We start from the raw sequence: 17,427 nt of genomic DNA on the forward strand, positions 1-17,427 counted from the left end.
ATTGGATCTCCCTCATTCTTAGCGCCTCCTCTTCCCGGGTGCTGATCAATGGGGTGTCGGGTCCGCGCTTCCTTCACCGGAGGGGTCTTCGGCAAGGAGACCCTCTTTCTCCTATGCTTTTCATTCTAGTCATGGAAGTGCTCAATGCGATGCTTTGTAAAGCCTCTGATTCGGGCGGGTTCCTTCCGCTTAATGATCGCACTTTGCGACACCGCGTCTCCCTCTACGCTGATGACTTGGTCCTCTTCCTCTCCCCGGTTCAGCAGGATCTCGAGTTCATCCAGGGCATTCTCTCGGTCTTTGGTGCGGCATCCGGGCTGCGCACCAATTTTGCCAAATGCTCGATTACTCCGATCCGCTGCTCGGATGAGGACCTGGAGCTGGTTCACTCTTGCTTCCCCTGCTCAATTTCTAATTTTCCTTGCACCTATCTCGGCATTCCGCTGTCCGTTCGCAAGTTGCCGAAGGCAGCTCTTCAGCCACTGGTGGACAGGGTCGCTCATCGCCTACCACCTTGGAAGGGGCGTCTCACCACTCTTGCTGGTCGCTCCGTGCTGGTCCAGTCTGTTCTCTCCTCCATTCCAGTCCATGTGTCTATGGCAATCGGCCTTCCTGCCTGGGTTGTTAAGGCCATTGACAAGAAGCGACGCGCCTTCTTGTGGACGGGTACAGATTCGGTTCATGGGGGACAGTGCCGGGTGTCCTGGACGAATGTCTGTCGTCCTAAGGCCTTCGGTGGGTTAGGAATTCCTAACCTCAGGTTGGCAGGGTTCGCCTTGCGCGTTCGCTGGCTTTGGCTTCAGCATTCCGGGCATCCCTATTGGGATGGCTTGAAGGCCCCGGTCGAGTAGTCTGTCTCCGACATGTTCGAGGCGTCCACCTTCTTCGTGCCGGGGGATGGTGAATCTATGCTCTTCTGGACTGACAATTGGATTGATGGAGGCCGCTCAGTGGCCTCCTTGGCTCCTGACCTCCTCTTCGCTGTGCCACAGCGCCTCCGTTCGCGCACGGTTGCTTTTGGTCTGGCGAACAACTCCTGGGTTTCGGACATCCGCGGGGCCCTCACTGTCCCTGTCATCTCCCAGTTTCTTCTTATCTGGGATGCTGCGCTCCGAATTGAGCTCTTGTCGGGTGTTAGAGACCGTCTTGTTTGGCGTTGGACGAGCGACCAGCGCTACTCTGCGCGTTCAGCGTACCAGGCCTTCTTTTTTGGCCAGCACTCCTTTGCCTGTGCCGATCTTCTCTGGCACGCGAAGGGCCCTGCTAAATGCAAGTTCTTCCTCTGGTTTGCATTTCAGCGGTGCTGCTAGACGGCCGACCTCCTCCTAAAGCACGGCTTGGATAGTCATTCGGCCTGCCCCTTCTGCGGTCAAGAGCTTGAGACAGCGAACCGCATCCTCCTCGATTGCGTGTTCGCTCGGCAAGTTTGGCTCCGTGTGCTGTCGCCTCTTGGTTGGACTGCCCTCTCTCCTCTCCGGGGTAGCTGTCTCCAAGATTGGTGGCCTTCTTCTAGGGTTTGCTTGCCGGGGCATTTCCGGGCCAGTTTCGATTCTATGGTCGTCCTAGTCTCTTGGCAACTGTGGAAAGAGCGGAACTCTAGAGTTTTCGACTCTGCATTGTCATCGGTCTCGGAGGTTTTTGAGTCCATCCTCTCTGAGGGCCACCTTTGGTCTTTAGTTGGTATCGCTAATTTTGGGGTTCTCCTAGGAAGGTAGTGGCTCTGCCCCCTCCCAGCTATTTGGAGTTGTGTGTAGCCGTCATAGTAGTCTTTCGTCTCTTCTTTATTTTAGTCTTTTTTTCTTCCCTTTCTTGGCATAAGTCGGTCTGACTGATTGCGTCATGTAACAAACATTCTATTCTTCTAATATATTGACATACAATCCTTTTGCGCGTTCGAGAAAAATAAATACATAGTTTTTATACATAGTGTTTATATAACATGGTGGTTATAGTTTTTATACATAGCGTTTATATAACATGGTAGGTATGAAAACTAACAGTATAGTACAACGGTTTCTGGATTAAGATGCCCTAAGCAGTTCATTGACGCGTACATCATATCAGTCCGATCGACATAAGCACTTCGTCTCCGGCCGTTCGTCCTTGGACCGTGCTTCGCGGTTGCTTTCGTGTAAGATGACGGCTCGGAGAAGACGCCACAAAGCTGAGTTTAGAGGCTAAGCGAGGTGAAACGTCTCGCCATCAACTCAATCGAAGAAAAAGGAAGCGTTTATTTCGTAGGAGTGAAGAAAGTTTCACGCTCTTTTCGCATTCATCTGCCTTGACCTTTTTGTATGCCAATTGCTCTGTACAATTATTGTACTATACTGCCTAATGTAGCTGCCCCCACACACACCTTCCTCTCTGTCGTCGTCGTCTTCGTTTTCCATTGTTACTAGTCCTCCATGGGGGTGAAATCGCAATGAATCGGCAATTGGCTGCCCTTTTCGTAGATAGTGATCTTGTCATCTTGACGACCATATGGCGGTTCTTGCATATATTGTCCTTAGTGCAAAGCAGGTATCTTACTGTTTCCTTGCGTCGAACTGAAAGGTCAGCAAAGGCTGCAGGGCACGACATAGACCGACGTCAGAAACAAAGATAAGGAAGGAACGGTTAGTTACAATTATGTCCTGATCGTGACACACACACATAGTTTGGAACTTGGATACCGGCAACGATGCTGTGAAACGCATGCTCTAATTGACTTTGAGCAGGAAGCTAAGCTATGGGTTGGCAACTTGGCATATACATCTATCACTTCACGCCATGAGTCACAGCACACACGCTTGTGTTCTCCTCACCTGTGCTCGTGGAGATATCTCGTTGTTAATGTGCAATTTAGGAGCCTGGATATATGTATATCGTCGGGCTGCAAGGTCAAGCTACTTTAAGGCTGAAATATTCTGTGGCAGACCTGTGTATAAATATTTGGTTTTTGATATGGTCATACTCAAGACTTCAGTTGTTCTTAGATTATCTAAAAGTACTCAAGACATCAGTAATGAGTCAGGTGCAATGTATATGTGTGTTTTTAATTGGTGTAATTCAGAGTCAACTTTGCATAGCATGGACTATATCACACCTATTCTAATGAGATCATATTAAATTGGTGCAATTCAGGGTCAACTGAACACAGCAAAGAATATACTACCAATCTCTGTTTTATTTCTATGGACTTGTTTGGACAGGGCGTGCCCGAAGAACTTTATGTACTAGCTATCAATTAATTTTAGTTTTCTCACACCATTTTCTCCACAGAAAATTGGCTGGCATTTACCATGTCAATTGTGCAACGATCTAGTATTAATATTCTCTCGAACAGGTCAAATCTTCCTTCGTGAAAAATGGAGGCAATTTGATGCAATATTCCTGTTGGGACAACAAATAGAAAACGTAAACTTTAGGTGCTTTGCCTTTCAAGGAGCGTAAGTTTCAACATCACTTTAAGCGTGTTTTAGATCGTAAGTCAATATTCAGAACAATGTCCACTGTATCAATCAAACATGCGAATGGCACATCTCAATCAGAAAACCAGTATGTTCTGACGATCTCCAAATATGGAGACTTCTACTACTGTTGTAAAATAGTTCTCTGGCATTTATCTGTCACTAATTTTCTGGTGAAAAAAACAAACCTTGCCTGATAGAAACTACAAGTTGCTCATCAACATGGTTCACAAAATCGACCAGTTTTGTTGAACGAAATTGATAGAAAACTTCCGCAAGTTTTATGCCCCAAAACTTTCAGATTTATGACCATCGAATCGTCTCAAAATTTATGCGTGAAGGAAAAAAGTGATAGAAAGAAATATTCACACGTGTCACGTGTAAGATCCCGATGCTAACCGACCAAACCGTAGTAGTTTTATATAAGTTATATTGTAGTTATGATATAGTTACAATGCAGTTACAATATAGCTACAATGTAATTATACTTCAGTTATACTATAACTATATATGAAGGTTTTTTATTCAAAATAATTGCGATAGATTTTAGATACTCCCTTTTGTGAAACCGCCAGTGATTGGTTTATGAAAATTTTCATATGGCGGTGACTAAATGTTGTTGGTTTTTACAGTTTTAGGTAAACCAGCGAGGAGAATTTTTATCTCCAAAATAAAAAGGTAAACCCTGCTCATCAGTCTATGGCTGTGTTTAGATTAAAAAAAATTTAGTCAAAAATATCATATCAAATATTTGTATACATGCATAGAGCATTAAATGTGGACAAAAAAACCAATTGCACAGTTTACATGTAAATTGTGAGACGAATCTTTTAAATCTAATTACGCCATGATTTGACAATGTGGTGCTACAGTAAACATTTGTTAATGACAAATTAATTAGGCTTAATAAATTCATATCGCAGTTTACAGACGTAATCTGTAATTTATTTTGTTATTAGTCTATATTTAATACTTTAAATGTGTGTTCATATATGTTAAAAAAATTTTGGCCAACGAACTATGAATCATATGTAGTACTCCTTGAACTAGTAGTTTACACAGAGGGCGCTTCCTGGTAAGTGCAAGGAAGGTGACAGACAACAGGTTCAGAGGTCCTGGCAATTAGCAGTTCACTGGCTGTCTTCTCTGTTCATCAGAATCTTTGATGATCTTATCCTGTTGCAAAGCTGTCCGGTCGCACTGAAAGTCCACAATGTCGGTTTAGGGGGGGCTTGGATTACGCGACCTTAAGAGCAGAATCATGCGGCCTGTGCGCCCTACTTTGGCGCAAATCATGGATCGAATCGGTTAAGCGCATAAACAAGAACGACTAATCGTTTGGTTTTTGTGGAATTCGTGACATGTGTGTTTCATCGGTTGCTTCAGGTGAAGCTTCGTCTGATCCCTTTCAGGTCCACACGCGAGGTCGCGAGGCGCATCGTTGGAACAGTATTTTTTTGTTCCCTTCAAATCATGCACATGTTCTCCTCGCATTATTTAGGCTCTCTACTCATCACAATCACAATGCAGGAGTTCCACTGAAAGCTTTATTATACAGGAGTCACGGGTTCTTTTTAGGGTCTCTTGAATGGGCCCAAACTGAATTATTTAGCCATTTCCTGAGGGAAAAAGTTCACCTTGACTCCCTTAATTATCAGCGGAATCTAATTCGTGACCCTCAACTATAAAACCGGATAAGACGACTCCCCGAACTATTGAAACCGGTGCAATTTGACTCCCTCAGCGGTTTTGAAGGGCGGTTTTGCTGATGTGGCGCTGACGTGTCGATGTTGACCTAGTCTTCGTCTCACGTGGCGCTTACGTGGCATTCGAATTAAAAAAATATATGTGGAACCCATCGGTCATTTACACACAAAATATATTGTGGGACCTACTAACATGTGGGGCCCACATGTCATCCTCTCTTATCTACCTTCTTCATCCTCCCCCTCTCTTTCTCTCTCTTTCTGTTCACAAGAGTGGGATGGCGGGCAGCGGCAAGCGGGAGCTGGCGGCGGGAGGGCGGACAGGCGAAGGCCGGAGCAGGGGCCAGATCGTCGACAGCGGCGGCGGACGGGGGCCGGAGCGGCGGTGGCCGGCGCCTCCTTCAACCCCATCCCGGCCAGAGTTCACCTAGCCCGGAGCGGAGTCCCCCTCGCCGCCTCTCTTTCTCTCCCCCCGTGAGTCATCGATGTCCTCGCCCGTCCCTCCCCATGGCGCCGTTGCCGCCCCGCCTCATCGTGCTCTCCGCCGCCTTCCTCTGCCTCCTCCTCCACCTCTCCCTCCACTCCTACCGCCCACCCTTCCCCAGCGGCGGCCACCGCCTCCCCCGGGACCCCCAGGCGTCCCCGTCCTCGGCGCGCTGCCGCTCGTCGGCCTGGCCTCGCACGCCGACCTGGCGTCGCTAGCGCGCAAGTACAGGCCCGTCATGTGTACCTCAAGATGGGCACCTGCGGCGTCGTGGTGGTGTCGTCGCCGTGCGCGGTGAGGGCGTTCCTGCCGGTGCGCTGCGACGAGGTTGGTCGGCTGCTGCACGGCATGGCGGAGGCGTCAGCCGTCGGCCGCCCCGTCGTCATCCGGCCGCCGCCGACCATTCCTGCCGACCACACAAACTGGGGAGAAAGAGATGAGGGAGAGAGATGGAGGAGGAAGATCTGGCCCCTCCGCCGACCACTCCCTCGACCGCTGCCGCCCTAGTGTCGCTTGCCTGCCGCCGCCGCTTGTCCAGCTCTCGCCCCTGCAAACCGGAGAAAAGAAGAGAAAGAAAGAGAGGATGACATGTGGGCCCCATAATATATTTCTGTGTGTGAATGACAGACAGGTCCCACATATATATTTTTTAATTTGAATGCCACTTAAACGCCACGTGACGAAGACTAGATCAACATCGACATGCCAGTGCCACATTAGCAAAACCGCCCTTCAAAACCGCTGGGGGAGTCAAATTGCACCGGTTTCAATAATTCGGGGAGTCGTCTTATCCGATTTTGCGGTTGAGGGTTATGAATTAGATTCCGCCGATAATTAAGGGAGTTAAAGTGGACTTTTTCCTTTCCTGAGAGGTTTGAGAAGTCAGTACTATGATTTTAGATGATAGCATATTCAGTACTCCCTCCATACTCGTAAAGTCGTTTAGGACAGCGACACGGTCTCCAAAACACAACTTTGACTATTTCTATAAAAATATTTATTGAAAAGTGATATATGTATACTTTTATGAAAGTATTTTTCAAGACAAATCTATACATATAATTTCTACATTTTCAAACGCAACAACTTAAGAGTTATTCATGATTTATATTTTTAAGGTTTGACTTAAACATTTTCCTAAACGACTTTTATGATTATGGAGTAGTATGAATTTGCACACCTATGCGAATTATGAGCCATAGAAACACGAGCAGCCAAACGAAAGGAGAGCCGAATAGTTGGGCCAAACCTCCCGAACGAGGCCCACAGGAAAACCAAGCATAAACAGCCCGGTTACGGCCCATATAACAAACCGGCATGCAGCCCACACCCACCGCTTGTACAATCGGTACAGGTACAAACGTACTCCTCCACGACCGCGTAACTCTCGTTGCCACACGCTCGCCGTCGCCGATTTGGCACGCGCGACACGGGGAGATTTGGCACACGCTGTGCGCCTGTGCGGTCTGTCGCGTCTCGTAGCGGTTGGGGCAGGGGCCGTTCGGTTTCGCGGTCAAGCGCGTGACGTGAGGTCGCCCAAGCCAAGCCAAGCCAATCCAATCCACGCCAATGAGACGCGACTCCACTTGCCGCGCCCGAGGCCCACGGCGACGCCGACGTAACAACCGGGAGGAGCCGAGGAGGAGGAGGAGGAGGCGTCGTCGCGGCAACATCCCATCCCATCCCCCACACCTCCCACACGCGGACACGCCAAACAACTCCGGTTTGGACTCGTCTGAAATCCCTTCGCAAAAGGTGTGTTAAAAATTTAGTTAAAATTAAAACGATGTGATGAAAAAATTAAAAGTTTATATGTGTAGAATAATTTTAACGTGATGAAAAAATTGAAAAGTTTGGAATCGGCCTCGCATACCGCCCCAACCCCAAGTCGTCGCCTCCTCAAATTATTGGCGAATATACAAAGCGGCAAGTGGTGTACTGACCGTACAATCCTACTACTCGTACGCCTCGGCTGTACTTTGATCCCACCACCACCACCACCACCACTGAGATGACGCGAGGTTCGCAGTTCCACGCATCCCACCATCACCACACCACGACGACGACGACGATGCCGCAGCGCGCGTGAGCGATCACAAAAACGCCTCCGTCTTCCGGCCTTTTTCCCGTGAGTGAGAGAGCTCGCGCGCGCGCGCGTGCGTTCGCCTACTACATTCTTTCCCCTCCAACCTTTTCGAGGTAGTATATTTTTCCTCGTCCTCCCCGTGCTCTTGATTCTCTGCCTCGGTTTGGTATTTTGGCCTTTTTGATCGGGAGGGCGGGGGGCCAATTTGATTTGCCGTTCATTTCGATTTGATTTGATCCGATCTGATCTGTAGAATAGACATCACATCAGGGGTATGGAGGTTGGCGTGAGCGAAGCTTTGAATCCCGGGTAGCCGCCGGAGAGATTGCGTCCTCTCGCCTTCCCTCCCTTTGATTCCTGCTCGCCCGCCGCTCGTCTTTCCGCTCTCGCCGAGACACGGTGTTCGGCGGCCGCGCTTGTTTGGTCGCTGCCTTTTTATGCCAAACCCATCCGCTTTGAGAGATTGGCCTGTCGTTTTCCTGTTGTTTGGTGTAAGATTCCGTCGCTCTTGAAAGCTCACGATGCGAAAAGAGGGGCGATTTTTTTATGTTTTTGATTTATGGTATTGAGGGTTTTTTTTTTTTGCTTGCTTTGTTGATGGATTCAGGAGGAGGAGGAGGCGGTGGCGATTGATGGAATCTGATCGAATGCCGCTTCAGGCTGGGTCAATCGAGCTGGCTGCAACGATCGGAGGTTTCCTATCCCCTCGTGAAGGTGTCAAATCAGTATCCTTGTGCCGGATGGTTTGGGGATAATTTTCGTAGTGAGTTCATAATAGCGTCTCATTTGGGATTCCTCTGGTTGATTCAGTTCCCTTTGCAAGTTTGCGGGTTTGTTCACGGATTTGGTTGGCTTGAGATCGATCTTCATTCATTGGGAGATGGATGATGATGACTACTCCTGGGTGCGGCGCACCAAGTTCTCGCACTCCATTGTTAAATCCAACTCTGGCAGGGAGCAGTTTGGTGCATTCCTTGATCCGTTTGACAGTTCCACTGCATGGAGGCAGAAAGGATTCAGTGGAGAGCTCATGATTCATGGACATAATTTACAGCCGAGGGCAAAAGGAGCAGTCTCAAAGTCACCTAGGCCTTCAATCCCGTTGGCGAAATCACCAGTTTCACAGGCAGAGCGGAAGCTGAAAGCTAAGTTTTCAGATGGTGAATTGAAACAACGGGGGAAAATTAGTGATGGCTCGTTGCGAGAAGCATCGAAAGAGAAGGATCGCAAGGTTGGGCATAAAGGAGAAGGCCTTAGCCTGGATATTTCTTGTCCAATTCTGGATCGGACAGTTCAGGATGACAGTTCAGACACGCTTGACTTCTCTTTCCACTCAGAAGAGCAAAGTTTAAGGTTGCTGAGAGTATGCTCGAGTCCAGCTCCTTTCTATTCGAAGGATACAACTACGTTTGGTGATTCCAAAATACATAGTACGTCTGTTAAGATTGTTGGAGAGGGATCGAAGCCGAGGAGGAGAGCGAAATCCCCAATGCCGACCCGTGTCATCTCTGAAGTTTTTAAGGAGGCCAAAGCTGCCACTAAGAGGTTCTCTAGCCCACAGCGGCAAAGGAAATCTAGTTCTCCACATTCACCACGTTCACCCGATGATAGTCCCCGGTTTGGCTTTCCTTCAATGAGAACACCGGGTAACTTGAAAGCTAGGAGGGCCTCGTCCTGGCCAAGGAACTATGACAATGGAGTGGCCAAGGCTGTTGCATTGGATATACTTGAGAGATGGACAATTGACCGCTCACAGTTACTCATTGGTCAAAGATTTGCATCAGGGGCATATAGTCGTTTGTTCCATGGAATTTACAAGGAGCAGCCAGTTGCTGTCAAATTTATCAGGCAGCCTGATGAAGAAGAAGATGCAGAATTGGCTGCTAAACTTGAGAAGCAATTCACTGCTGAAGTAACCATTCTGGCTCGGCTCCATCATCGCAATGTCATTAAGGTAATTACACGAATTCCAATTTAAAATTTTGTCTGGTATTCTATTTCTTTCTTTGAAGAAGCGCATGCTACAGGGCTACAACATTGTGTAATCTCTGCTGCTCTATCTATTTATTCATAGAACTGTTCATAATTAGAATATAATTCATGTGATCCATAACATTTACACTTCTGTACCTTTCTTTTGGCAATATGACCCTTTTAACATATACACTCAATATTTTACCAGAGCCAAAGGACATATACGAGGAATATGTCTATTGTTATGCGATTGTGATTACTAAGTATATGAGAGGTATATGCTATCAATTTTAAATCAATTATCTACCTACTGCTTTAGCTTTCAGCTGAAGCAATGTTATCATATTTATCAAATGGCTCAAATACATGACATACTCTGGTGGAGACGCTCAATTTTATATGTAACCTTAGAATTATTCAGAATAAAAGAACCCAAAGCATTTTCATTGTGTTGTCTAGATTGCTCCTGCAGTTTATTAACCATGTTGATTCTTTAGGTCTCATGTAATATGCTACAAGAAAGACATTTTTTTAATCCTTTTTTTTTTGTTTAGCTGATTGGGGCATGTAATGCTCCACCGGTCTTTTGTGTCATCACTGAGTTCCTGTGCGGGGGGTCTTTGAGAGCTTTTTTGCGCAAGCTCCAGCGCCAAAAGCTTCCTTTGGAGAAGATCATTTGCATTGCTTTGGATATTGCACATGGTTTGGAGTACATTCACTCGCAAAGAGTAATCCATCGTGATGTGAAACCTGAGAACATCTTGTTTGATGGAGAATGTTGTGCAAAGGTTGTTGATTTTGGAGTGGCTTGTGAAGAAGTATACTGCAACTCATTGGAAGATGACCCAGGTACTTACAGATGGATGGCACCAGAGATGTATAAGCGCAAACCATATGGTCGGAAGGTTGACGTCTACAGTTTTGGCCTCGTATTGTGGGAATTGTTTAGTGGCTCGATCCCTTATGAAGAGATGACTCCATTGCAGGCAGCTTTTGCAGTTGTTAATAAGGTATTTTCTTTTCTAGTTCCTCAATCCTCATGTCCAGGACTTAGCAATTTGCTCCGTTCAAACTTAGAAGCAGTTCTCCTTATGAAACAACCACTTTACACACAGCAATTCTTATATTGATAGCCATGTTTTGGTAATGCATATTTTTCGTTACTTCTCTTATGCTGGCAAACTGTTTTGAGTTTCCCTTTTTTCAGACAAGACATATATCCCCATTTCAGAACTTAAGACCAGTTATTCCTCCGAGCTGTCTTCTCTTATGCGCGCAAACTGTTTTGAGTTTCCTTTTTTCTTTTCATGACAAGACATATGTCCCCATTTCAGAACTTAAGACCAGTTATTCCTCCGAGCTGTCTTCTCTTATGCGCGCAAACTGTTTTGAGTTTCCTTTTTTCTTTTCATGTCAAGACATATGTCCCCATTTCAGAACTTAAGACCAGTTATTCCTCCGAGCTGTCTTCTCTTATGCGCGCAAACTGTTTTTGAGTTTCCTTTTTTCTTTTCATGACAAGACATATGTCCCCATTTCAGAACTTAAGACCAGTTGTTCCTTCAAGCTGTCCGGCGCAACTTCGACTTTTGATCGAGCAATGTTGGTCTTGTCAACCAGAGAAGAGACCTGAGTTTTCCCAAGTAGTTCAGATCCTCAAAAATCTCAAGGAGGCCCTGGATAGAGATGGAACGCTTGACAAGATCCCAAGCACCAACTGCCAGGAACCTCCTGATCAGAACAAGAAGAGACTGTCCAATTGGATCCAAAGACTCTCGTACAGTCAGGCCGATTTCTCCGGACCTCCACCGCCAAAGTTATTGTAATTATATGCATTCCTCTCTTCCATAAATATCGTAGCATCTGCTAGATGTCTCTGTAAATCATAAGGTTCTTCTTGGTGTATAAACTCCGCACATTTTTTTAGTGGACAGTTCATTCTTGTTTGGCTTAGTAATTTTGCCTGCAACCAACCAATGGAGTCTTAGTTCCCGGCGGGTGGGGATGAATCATTTTGTGCATTGAGGTAGCAATCTTGTAGCATCTGGTTGAAGGCTATTTATTGCTCATGCTTTTTTAGGCCGAGGGGCTAATATTGACGTGTTATTCATCCAAAGACTTGCATACACGTGTAAATGGTCCAAAGACTAATATTCATGCATTTTTCCCAAAGTTACAACTAACGAAATTTTGGACCAAGGGCTAATGTTTATGTGTTTTGGGCCAACTGCTAACTGCTAAATGTTTTCACCAATGTATGTATGTAACTCATGAAATTCTCTCTCAAAACAAATATATCGTGAAATTTTGGGCCAAAAGCTATTACTCATACATCTTGTCCTTGGATCCTTGGATTAGTATCCTCTGCAGCCTTTGTCACATGACATATGGGCCCAATGATCTCTGGGCTCACATGTCAGTAACAAAGGCACCGTACATTTGATTGCAGAGGATCTTGATCCCTTATCTCTAAGGTCTAATCCTCTTCGCTAAGAAAACAATAAGATTTCTTGTGCTCAATGTTAATACTCATAAAGTTTCCACAAAAGAATAATACTTGGAAATGGCCTTTCCTCTTTTATTAGCTCCACAGGGAAAAATATGCATTGCCTTTCCTCTTTTTTCCCTATTAAATTTCTTCAATATAAAATATTTACCAAAATGGCCAAGCTATATATCCTCATCATTACATAATCCTCACAATTTCAGAGCCTAGCTGCTCCGTGCCTTGTTCTTCAGAAGTCAAAACAAGGTCAAAACCACGCGTGCACATACCAAAAAAAAAAACAAAAAATTCAAAATCAAAACAATCTTCTCAACTTCTCACCCATCGATCGCTAGCTCACACGACCTCCACGGCGGTCCGGCCGCCGAAGTCGAGCGTGAGCATGGACGCCCTGAACTTGGGCTGCATCTGCCTGTTCGTCATCCCCGGCGACAGCGGCGACGACGGCGACCCGACCGCCACCGCGTCGCCGGCGCCGCCGGCGTTGCCGGGCGGCGCGACCCGCTCCGGCGTGGCGAGCCACTTGGCCTCCATGTACCGCTGCTTCCTCCAGGGCGCCATGTGCATGCCGCTCTCCCGCGCGCACTGCTTCGCCGCGGCGCACATGACGCGCACCACGCCGCGCAGCCGATCGGCGCGGCCGACGAACGCCTCCGGCAGCGACGCCACCAGCGCCCTGTACCCCGCGCCGCCGCGCGCCATCTCGAACTCGCCGCGGAAGCTGGGCTCGACCACCACCCGCACCGCCTTGCCGCTCCTGGTCGGCGCCACCACGTCCACGTAGCTGTGCTCCCCTGTGTTACATGCGTACACACAGATCAGACCAAAATACCGATAAAATGTGTGCAATAATTAGTACTACTTTTTTTTGCAATATATTTGTATATTTTATTTACATACTGTTTGGAAGGTGTGAAATGCCATGATATATCCATCAATTTCATGACGTGGACGTGAATAGTAGAGGTCCATCTATCAGTTTGGGGTTCACATCAAGTCTGTCTTTGCAAACGTGGAGAGAATTTGACATCTGACATTTCTTTTAAAAAAAATTCTTCTCATAATGATTCTGCTTGGAAGCATCTCATGTGGTTGGTGACCATGTGAGGATGCGAGTTTGCACTCACACCGTTACAAATCATGGACATAAATTCTTGTTACAGCTAAGTGGTCCTACTGGGAGTTTGGTAATATGCTTCTCTTCTGAACTGAGATGGAACTTAAAATGGATCTGGCAATCCAGTGAACCAAACATAAAAGCATAAATCGACCATGCCACATGCAAAACCTTGTTTTGTTCCCTAACTGAAAAGTGCAACAAGAACCAGTCTGGACCAAAAAACTGTCCGTTAATTTGCCGAATTTAGCCTTTTTCGTGTTTGTCTGAACACATGATCATTTTCTCATGCACTGGGTTATTACCTGAAGGAATTTCCGGCGATCGCGGCCATTTGGACCTGCAGATCGCGCTGTTGTACCCGGCGTCGCGCAGCCGCTCGGCGAGAAACCGGAGCGTGCAGCTCCGGCAGCCTCCGCTGCCTGCCGCCGCCGCCGCCGCGCCGCGGCTCGCGCAGGAGCAGGCGCCCGCCGCCGCCGCGCGCATCTGCCTCATGGCCTCCTCCGCGTCCGCTTGGATCCTGCTCTCCGCCGAGCTCATCTTGGCCAGCGCTTCCTACACGTCCGCATGCAAACAACCCCCACGCATTGTCAACGGCGAGATATGCATGATCCATCCAAGAACACGCGAATCATTGGCTTTGACAACGAAACGATACAGTGTTCTTGCCACCAGATAATTAAACACAAGATCAAATGATGAAACAAAAAACAAAAAAAGAAGAAGTTGTTTTCGAAGAACTTACGTAGAGTTGCGACTGCTGCTCCTTCCAGAACGCCCTGCACTTGGCGGCGCCGCCGGACCCCTCGTCGTCGCTGCCGTCGTCGTCGTCACCGGCGGCGGCGGCGCAGTCTCCCGGCGGCGAGCTCTGGAGCTCGGCCTCCTCGTAGAACCCGAGCACCATGTTGGACAGGCTCATCTCATTGCCGGCCGCGACGACGGCCTCCTCCACAACCATTTTTTTTTTCTCCGCTAAAAAAAAATTCGTGGCGCGCGGCTCTCGTGCTTCGTTTCTTCGTCGATCGCCACGAGAAATCTCGGTGCTCCGTGGCTGCCGTTAACTCAAACCTGGTATATATATGAGGGGATCTGTGGGACGTGGCGAGCCGGCACTGGTGGTACGGCGGCAGGTGTGGGGCCCACGTGGGAGTGGATGAGGCGACTGACATGGAGGGAGGGGCCCGGTTGGCTGGAAATTCTGTAATTGAACAGCACGGATCCACGTCGGGTGATAGCCTCAGATCCTCTGCGTCTTGGGAGAGTATTATCTTCTCGGCCTGCAAAGATTTGTGAAGATCAGAGTGTGTTTAAGGATGCGTTATTTTGCATTGTCACAGCATACACGAGGCAAGTATTTATTTATATATGTTCTACTCCCGCGGCCCTATTGTTTGGCTTATTCGTACGATATATTTGCAAATGAAAAATAATTTGTCAATAAAACATTTATATATGTGTTTTTAGCGTTCTAAAAGCAAATGCTGAAAAATAAATTTTGATGAAAAAAAACTCAAAATCATCTTTAAATTTAAGGTTAAAAATTTAAATTTTGGTTGATAAATATAAGTATAAACGAAACAAAGAGACCGCTAGATTCTCCGGATTAAATCTAGGAATTGTGTCATTTGGCTACATTCCCATGTCTGCCACGCATGTGTAGCTCGGTTCCTCTGTGCAGCTCCTGGCCCGTTTCTAACAAAATGGTAAAGTTGATGCTCTGTTTTTTTCGGATGATCTAATAATGTAATATACTACTAGTAACGTGATGATGATGCTTCACGAGCAAATGGTTGTTGAAATTATTGAGTGAGGCAGCGTTTCACAGCATTATCTTCTCAATACATCATGGTTTGTCCACCTGCCATCCTTCCGTTGTAAATGGACTAGGCGCAGCTGTCTCAGGCAATTCCTAATCTCAAGTGTCAAAATGTGGAGGAGAAAAAAGAAACTGAGAAGAAAACCGAATCATCTCAACGCAACAAGGCCACAAGCCCACAACCACGTGCGACAGAATCCCCAGCCGAAGGGAATCCCGCGCCCCACGTCAATCCCCCGCGTCCCACACCCACACCCGCTTCAATAATTCCCGTGGCTTGGGCCCCGCCGCCACGGTGTCTGCGCTGTGGCGTGCGGCGCCCGCGCCGCGAGCGCGCGGCGGCACGCCACGGCAGCGCGGCCACCAGACGCTTCCACGGGCTTCTCTCGCTGTCTCGCCGCCGCGACGGTGACATCTCCGGGCGCAGGCCACGGCCGCGCCCAGCCACAGGAGCCCGGGACGTACGTACGCCACCGCCGGGGCGTGGGGGGGGGGGGGGGGGGGGGGCGTACGTGCGCGCGACGCGACGCGGTTACTCGTGCTCTTCCTCGTGTGGATTTTCGCCTACGGCGCGCGTGGTGTGTGGCATAGCGTGCGCTGATACGCTCGTACATGGTACACGCCTACACGTTCTCGACGAGTGGCGGGTGCGGCGGGTTGATCAGGTGCTTGGGGTTGAGGGGGGACGCGTGTTGCGGTACTACGCTATTTTGTGGAACATGTGTGGATCAGATCACGTTAGTGATCTTTTTTCTTTTTAGATATACTAATGATGATCATGCTGATGATCTTGGTGGTAATCGTGGTTGACAGTTTGACACACTAGTTTTGGGGAAGCTTCCGGTGGTTCGATGGATAATGATGTTTACTCAACGTTGTTTGTTGGCAAAAAGAAAATGATATCGTTAATTTTTATCATGATTTTTATAGCACGTCTTATTCAAAACATAAAATAATATATAAATAATCCTTAAAGCTTCTAGTACAATTAAAAAAATAAATGATATTTAGTGTATTTTTTAAAAATAAGATGAATGATCAAACGATATATCAAAGGTTGACAGTGTTATCTATTAAAAAGTAAAGAGTAAAGAGAATATAATACTACATATTACAGATTTGTCTCTAAGGGTAGGGGTGGAGTTATCATGATACATGGGTATTCAGCTGAATACCCATGATATTTTGAAAGAAGCAAATAGATTTGAAAATTTCAATTTGTTATCACCTTTAACTCTTTTATTGTTTTACTAGCTTTGGTGTTAGGGTTTTTATGGTTATTTTAGAAACATGGTACAAACGCAAGTTTCTTTGGGTAGATTGTAGCGGAGCACATATTTATTTGGGCTCAGGATTGAAGGGTTTTCTTAGAGGAATCCAATCCATATAAATAATATATATTGGATAAAGGGTTTATATTTTTTTTTAGGATTTATGTTTCCTTTGGATTTGCTACCCACAGTGTTTGGATTATAGAAATCACGCAAAGGAATCTTATCTTATATGAAAAGCAACAAACTTTCTTAAACGAGAATGTGCCACATCATAAAAAACATATCAATCGTTGAATAAAGAGTTAATATAGATAATAGCCATTGGATCAAAAAGTTACATATGTACTTAAAGAAACAACAATTGGATAAACGTATGGGAATTTCCGGAGGTTTCTAGTGCCTTCTCTTAAACACATGGTACCAGGGGGAGGGGGCAAAGATAACGAAGAAAACAAAAACCAAGAAGCTTCTAATGATTTCTCATATAGCACGATTTAGTTAAATCTATAGTTAGCTAAACCAATAGATACTTTGTAAATAAATTAACTCATGCTAAAACATTTTGTAACTAATAGATCCTATATAACAAATAGTTCTTATGCATAATCAAAAGTCATGCAACGCCCGACTACGTGGCTTGTTTTGGAGGAATATTTTTGCATTCTCACGAAAAGGCAGAAATTCCAAAAGATTATAGACACCCACTCTAACTTCTTTTTCTTTCATAACTTATGTCATGGGATGGAATCCAACGTTCTAATCCTTTATTTTCTATTGTTATGTTCCGATTTCTGAACATCCAATCCTAAGATTCCTCTGTTATCTAATCCTCCATTTTTTTTCACGTGTATACCAGATCTAATACCTCCCTCAGATATCGGATTTGATACCTTCGGTACCAAATATGATATCTCATAAGTATCAGATCTGGTATCTAGACAGATATCTCCGGTACCCGTTACCTCGTAGGTTAGGTATCATGTTGACATTATTATAACATCAACTATTCCATTGA

At 46.4% G+C, this 17,427-nt stretch overlaps 2 protein-coding genes across 8 annotated transcripts; one reads left to right on the forward strand and one right to left on the reverse strand.

Annotated features, from left to right (window-relative positions):
- The first annotated feature begins 7,647 nt into the window (after positions 1-7,647).
- On the forward strand, positions 7,648-11,652 carry LOC4339338 (serine/threonine/tyrosine-protein kinase HT1). 7 transcript variants are annotated; one of them, XM_066310798.1, is made up of 5 exons: positions 7,648-7,838; positions 7,979-8,216; positions 8,333-9,679; positions 10,254-10,709; positions 11,241-11,652. In XM_066310798.1, exons 3-5 carry the CDS (start codon positions 8,606-8,608, stop codon positions 11,523-11,525), a joined length of 1,815 nt encoding a protein of 604 aa, XP_066166895.1. In that variant the 5' UTR covers positions 7,648-7,838; positions 7,979-8,216; positions 8,333-8,605; the 3' UTR covers positions 11,526-11,652. The 7 variants fall into 7 exon arrangements, with proteins under 7 accessions (XP_066166895.1, XP_066166896.1, XP_066166897.1 ...); XM_066310799.1 differs by having other exon boundaries at positions 7,984-8,216; XM_066310800.1 differs by lacking the exon at positions 7,979-8,216 and having other exon boundaries at positions 8,333-8,439; positions 8,536-9,679.
- Positions 11,653-12,249: 597 nt separating this feature from the next.
- Positions 12,250-14,370, reverse strand: LOC4339339 (uncharacterized). The gene is made up of 3 exons (XM_015784264.3): positions 14,068-14,370; positions 13,628-13,877; positions 12,250-12,999 (listed from the first exon to the last, which is right to left on the reverse strand). The coding sequence occupies exons 1-3, from the start codon at positions 14,278-14,280 to the stop codon at positions 12,542-12,544; spliced, it is 921 nt and encodes a 306-aa protein (XP_015639750.1). The 5' UTR covers positions 14,281-14,370; the 3' UTR covers positions 12,250-12,541.
- Positions 14,371-17,427: the final 3,057 nt, after the last annotated feature.

The sequence above is a fragment of the Oryza sativa genome, chromosome 5 (assembly GCF_034140825.1).
Source record: "Oryza sativa Japonica Group chromosome 5, ASM3414082v1".
Taxonomy (NCBI): Eukaryota; Viridiplantae; Streptophyta; class Magnoliopsida; order Poales; family Poaceae; genus Oryza; species Oryza sativa.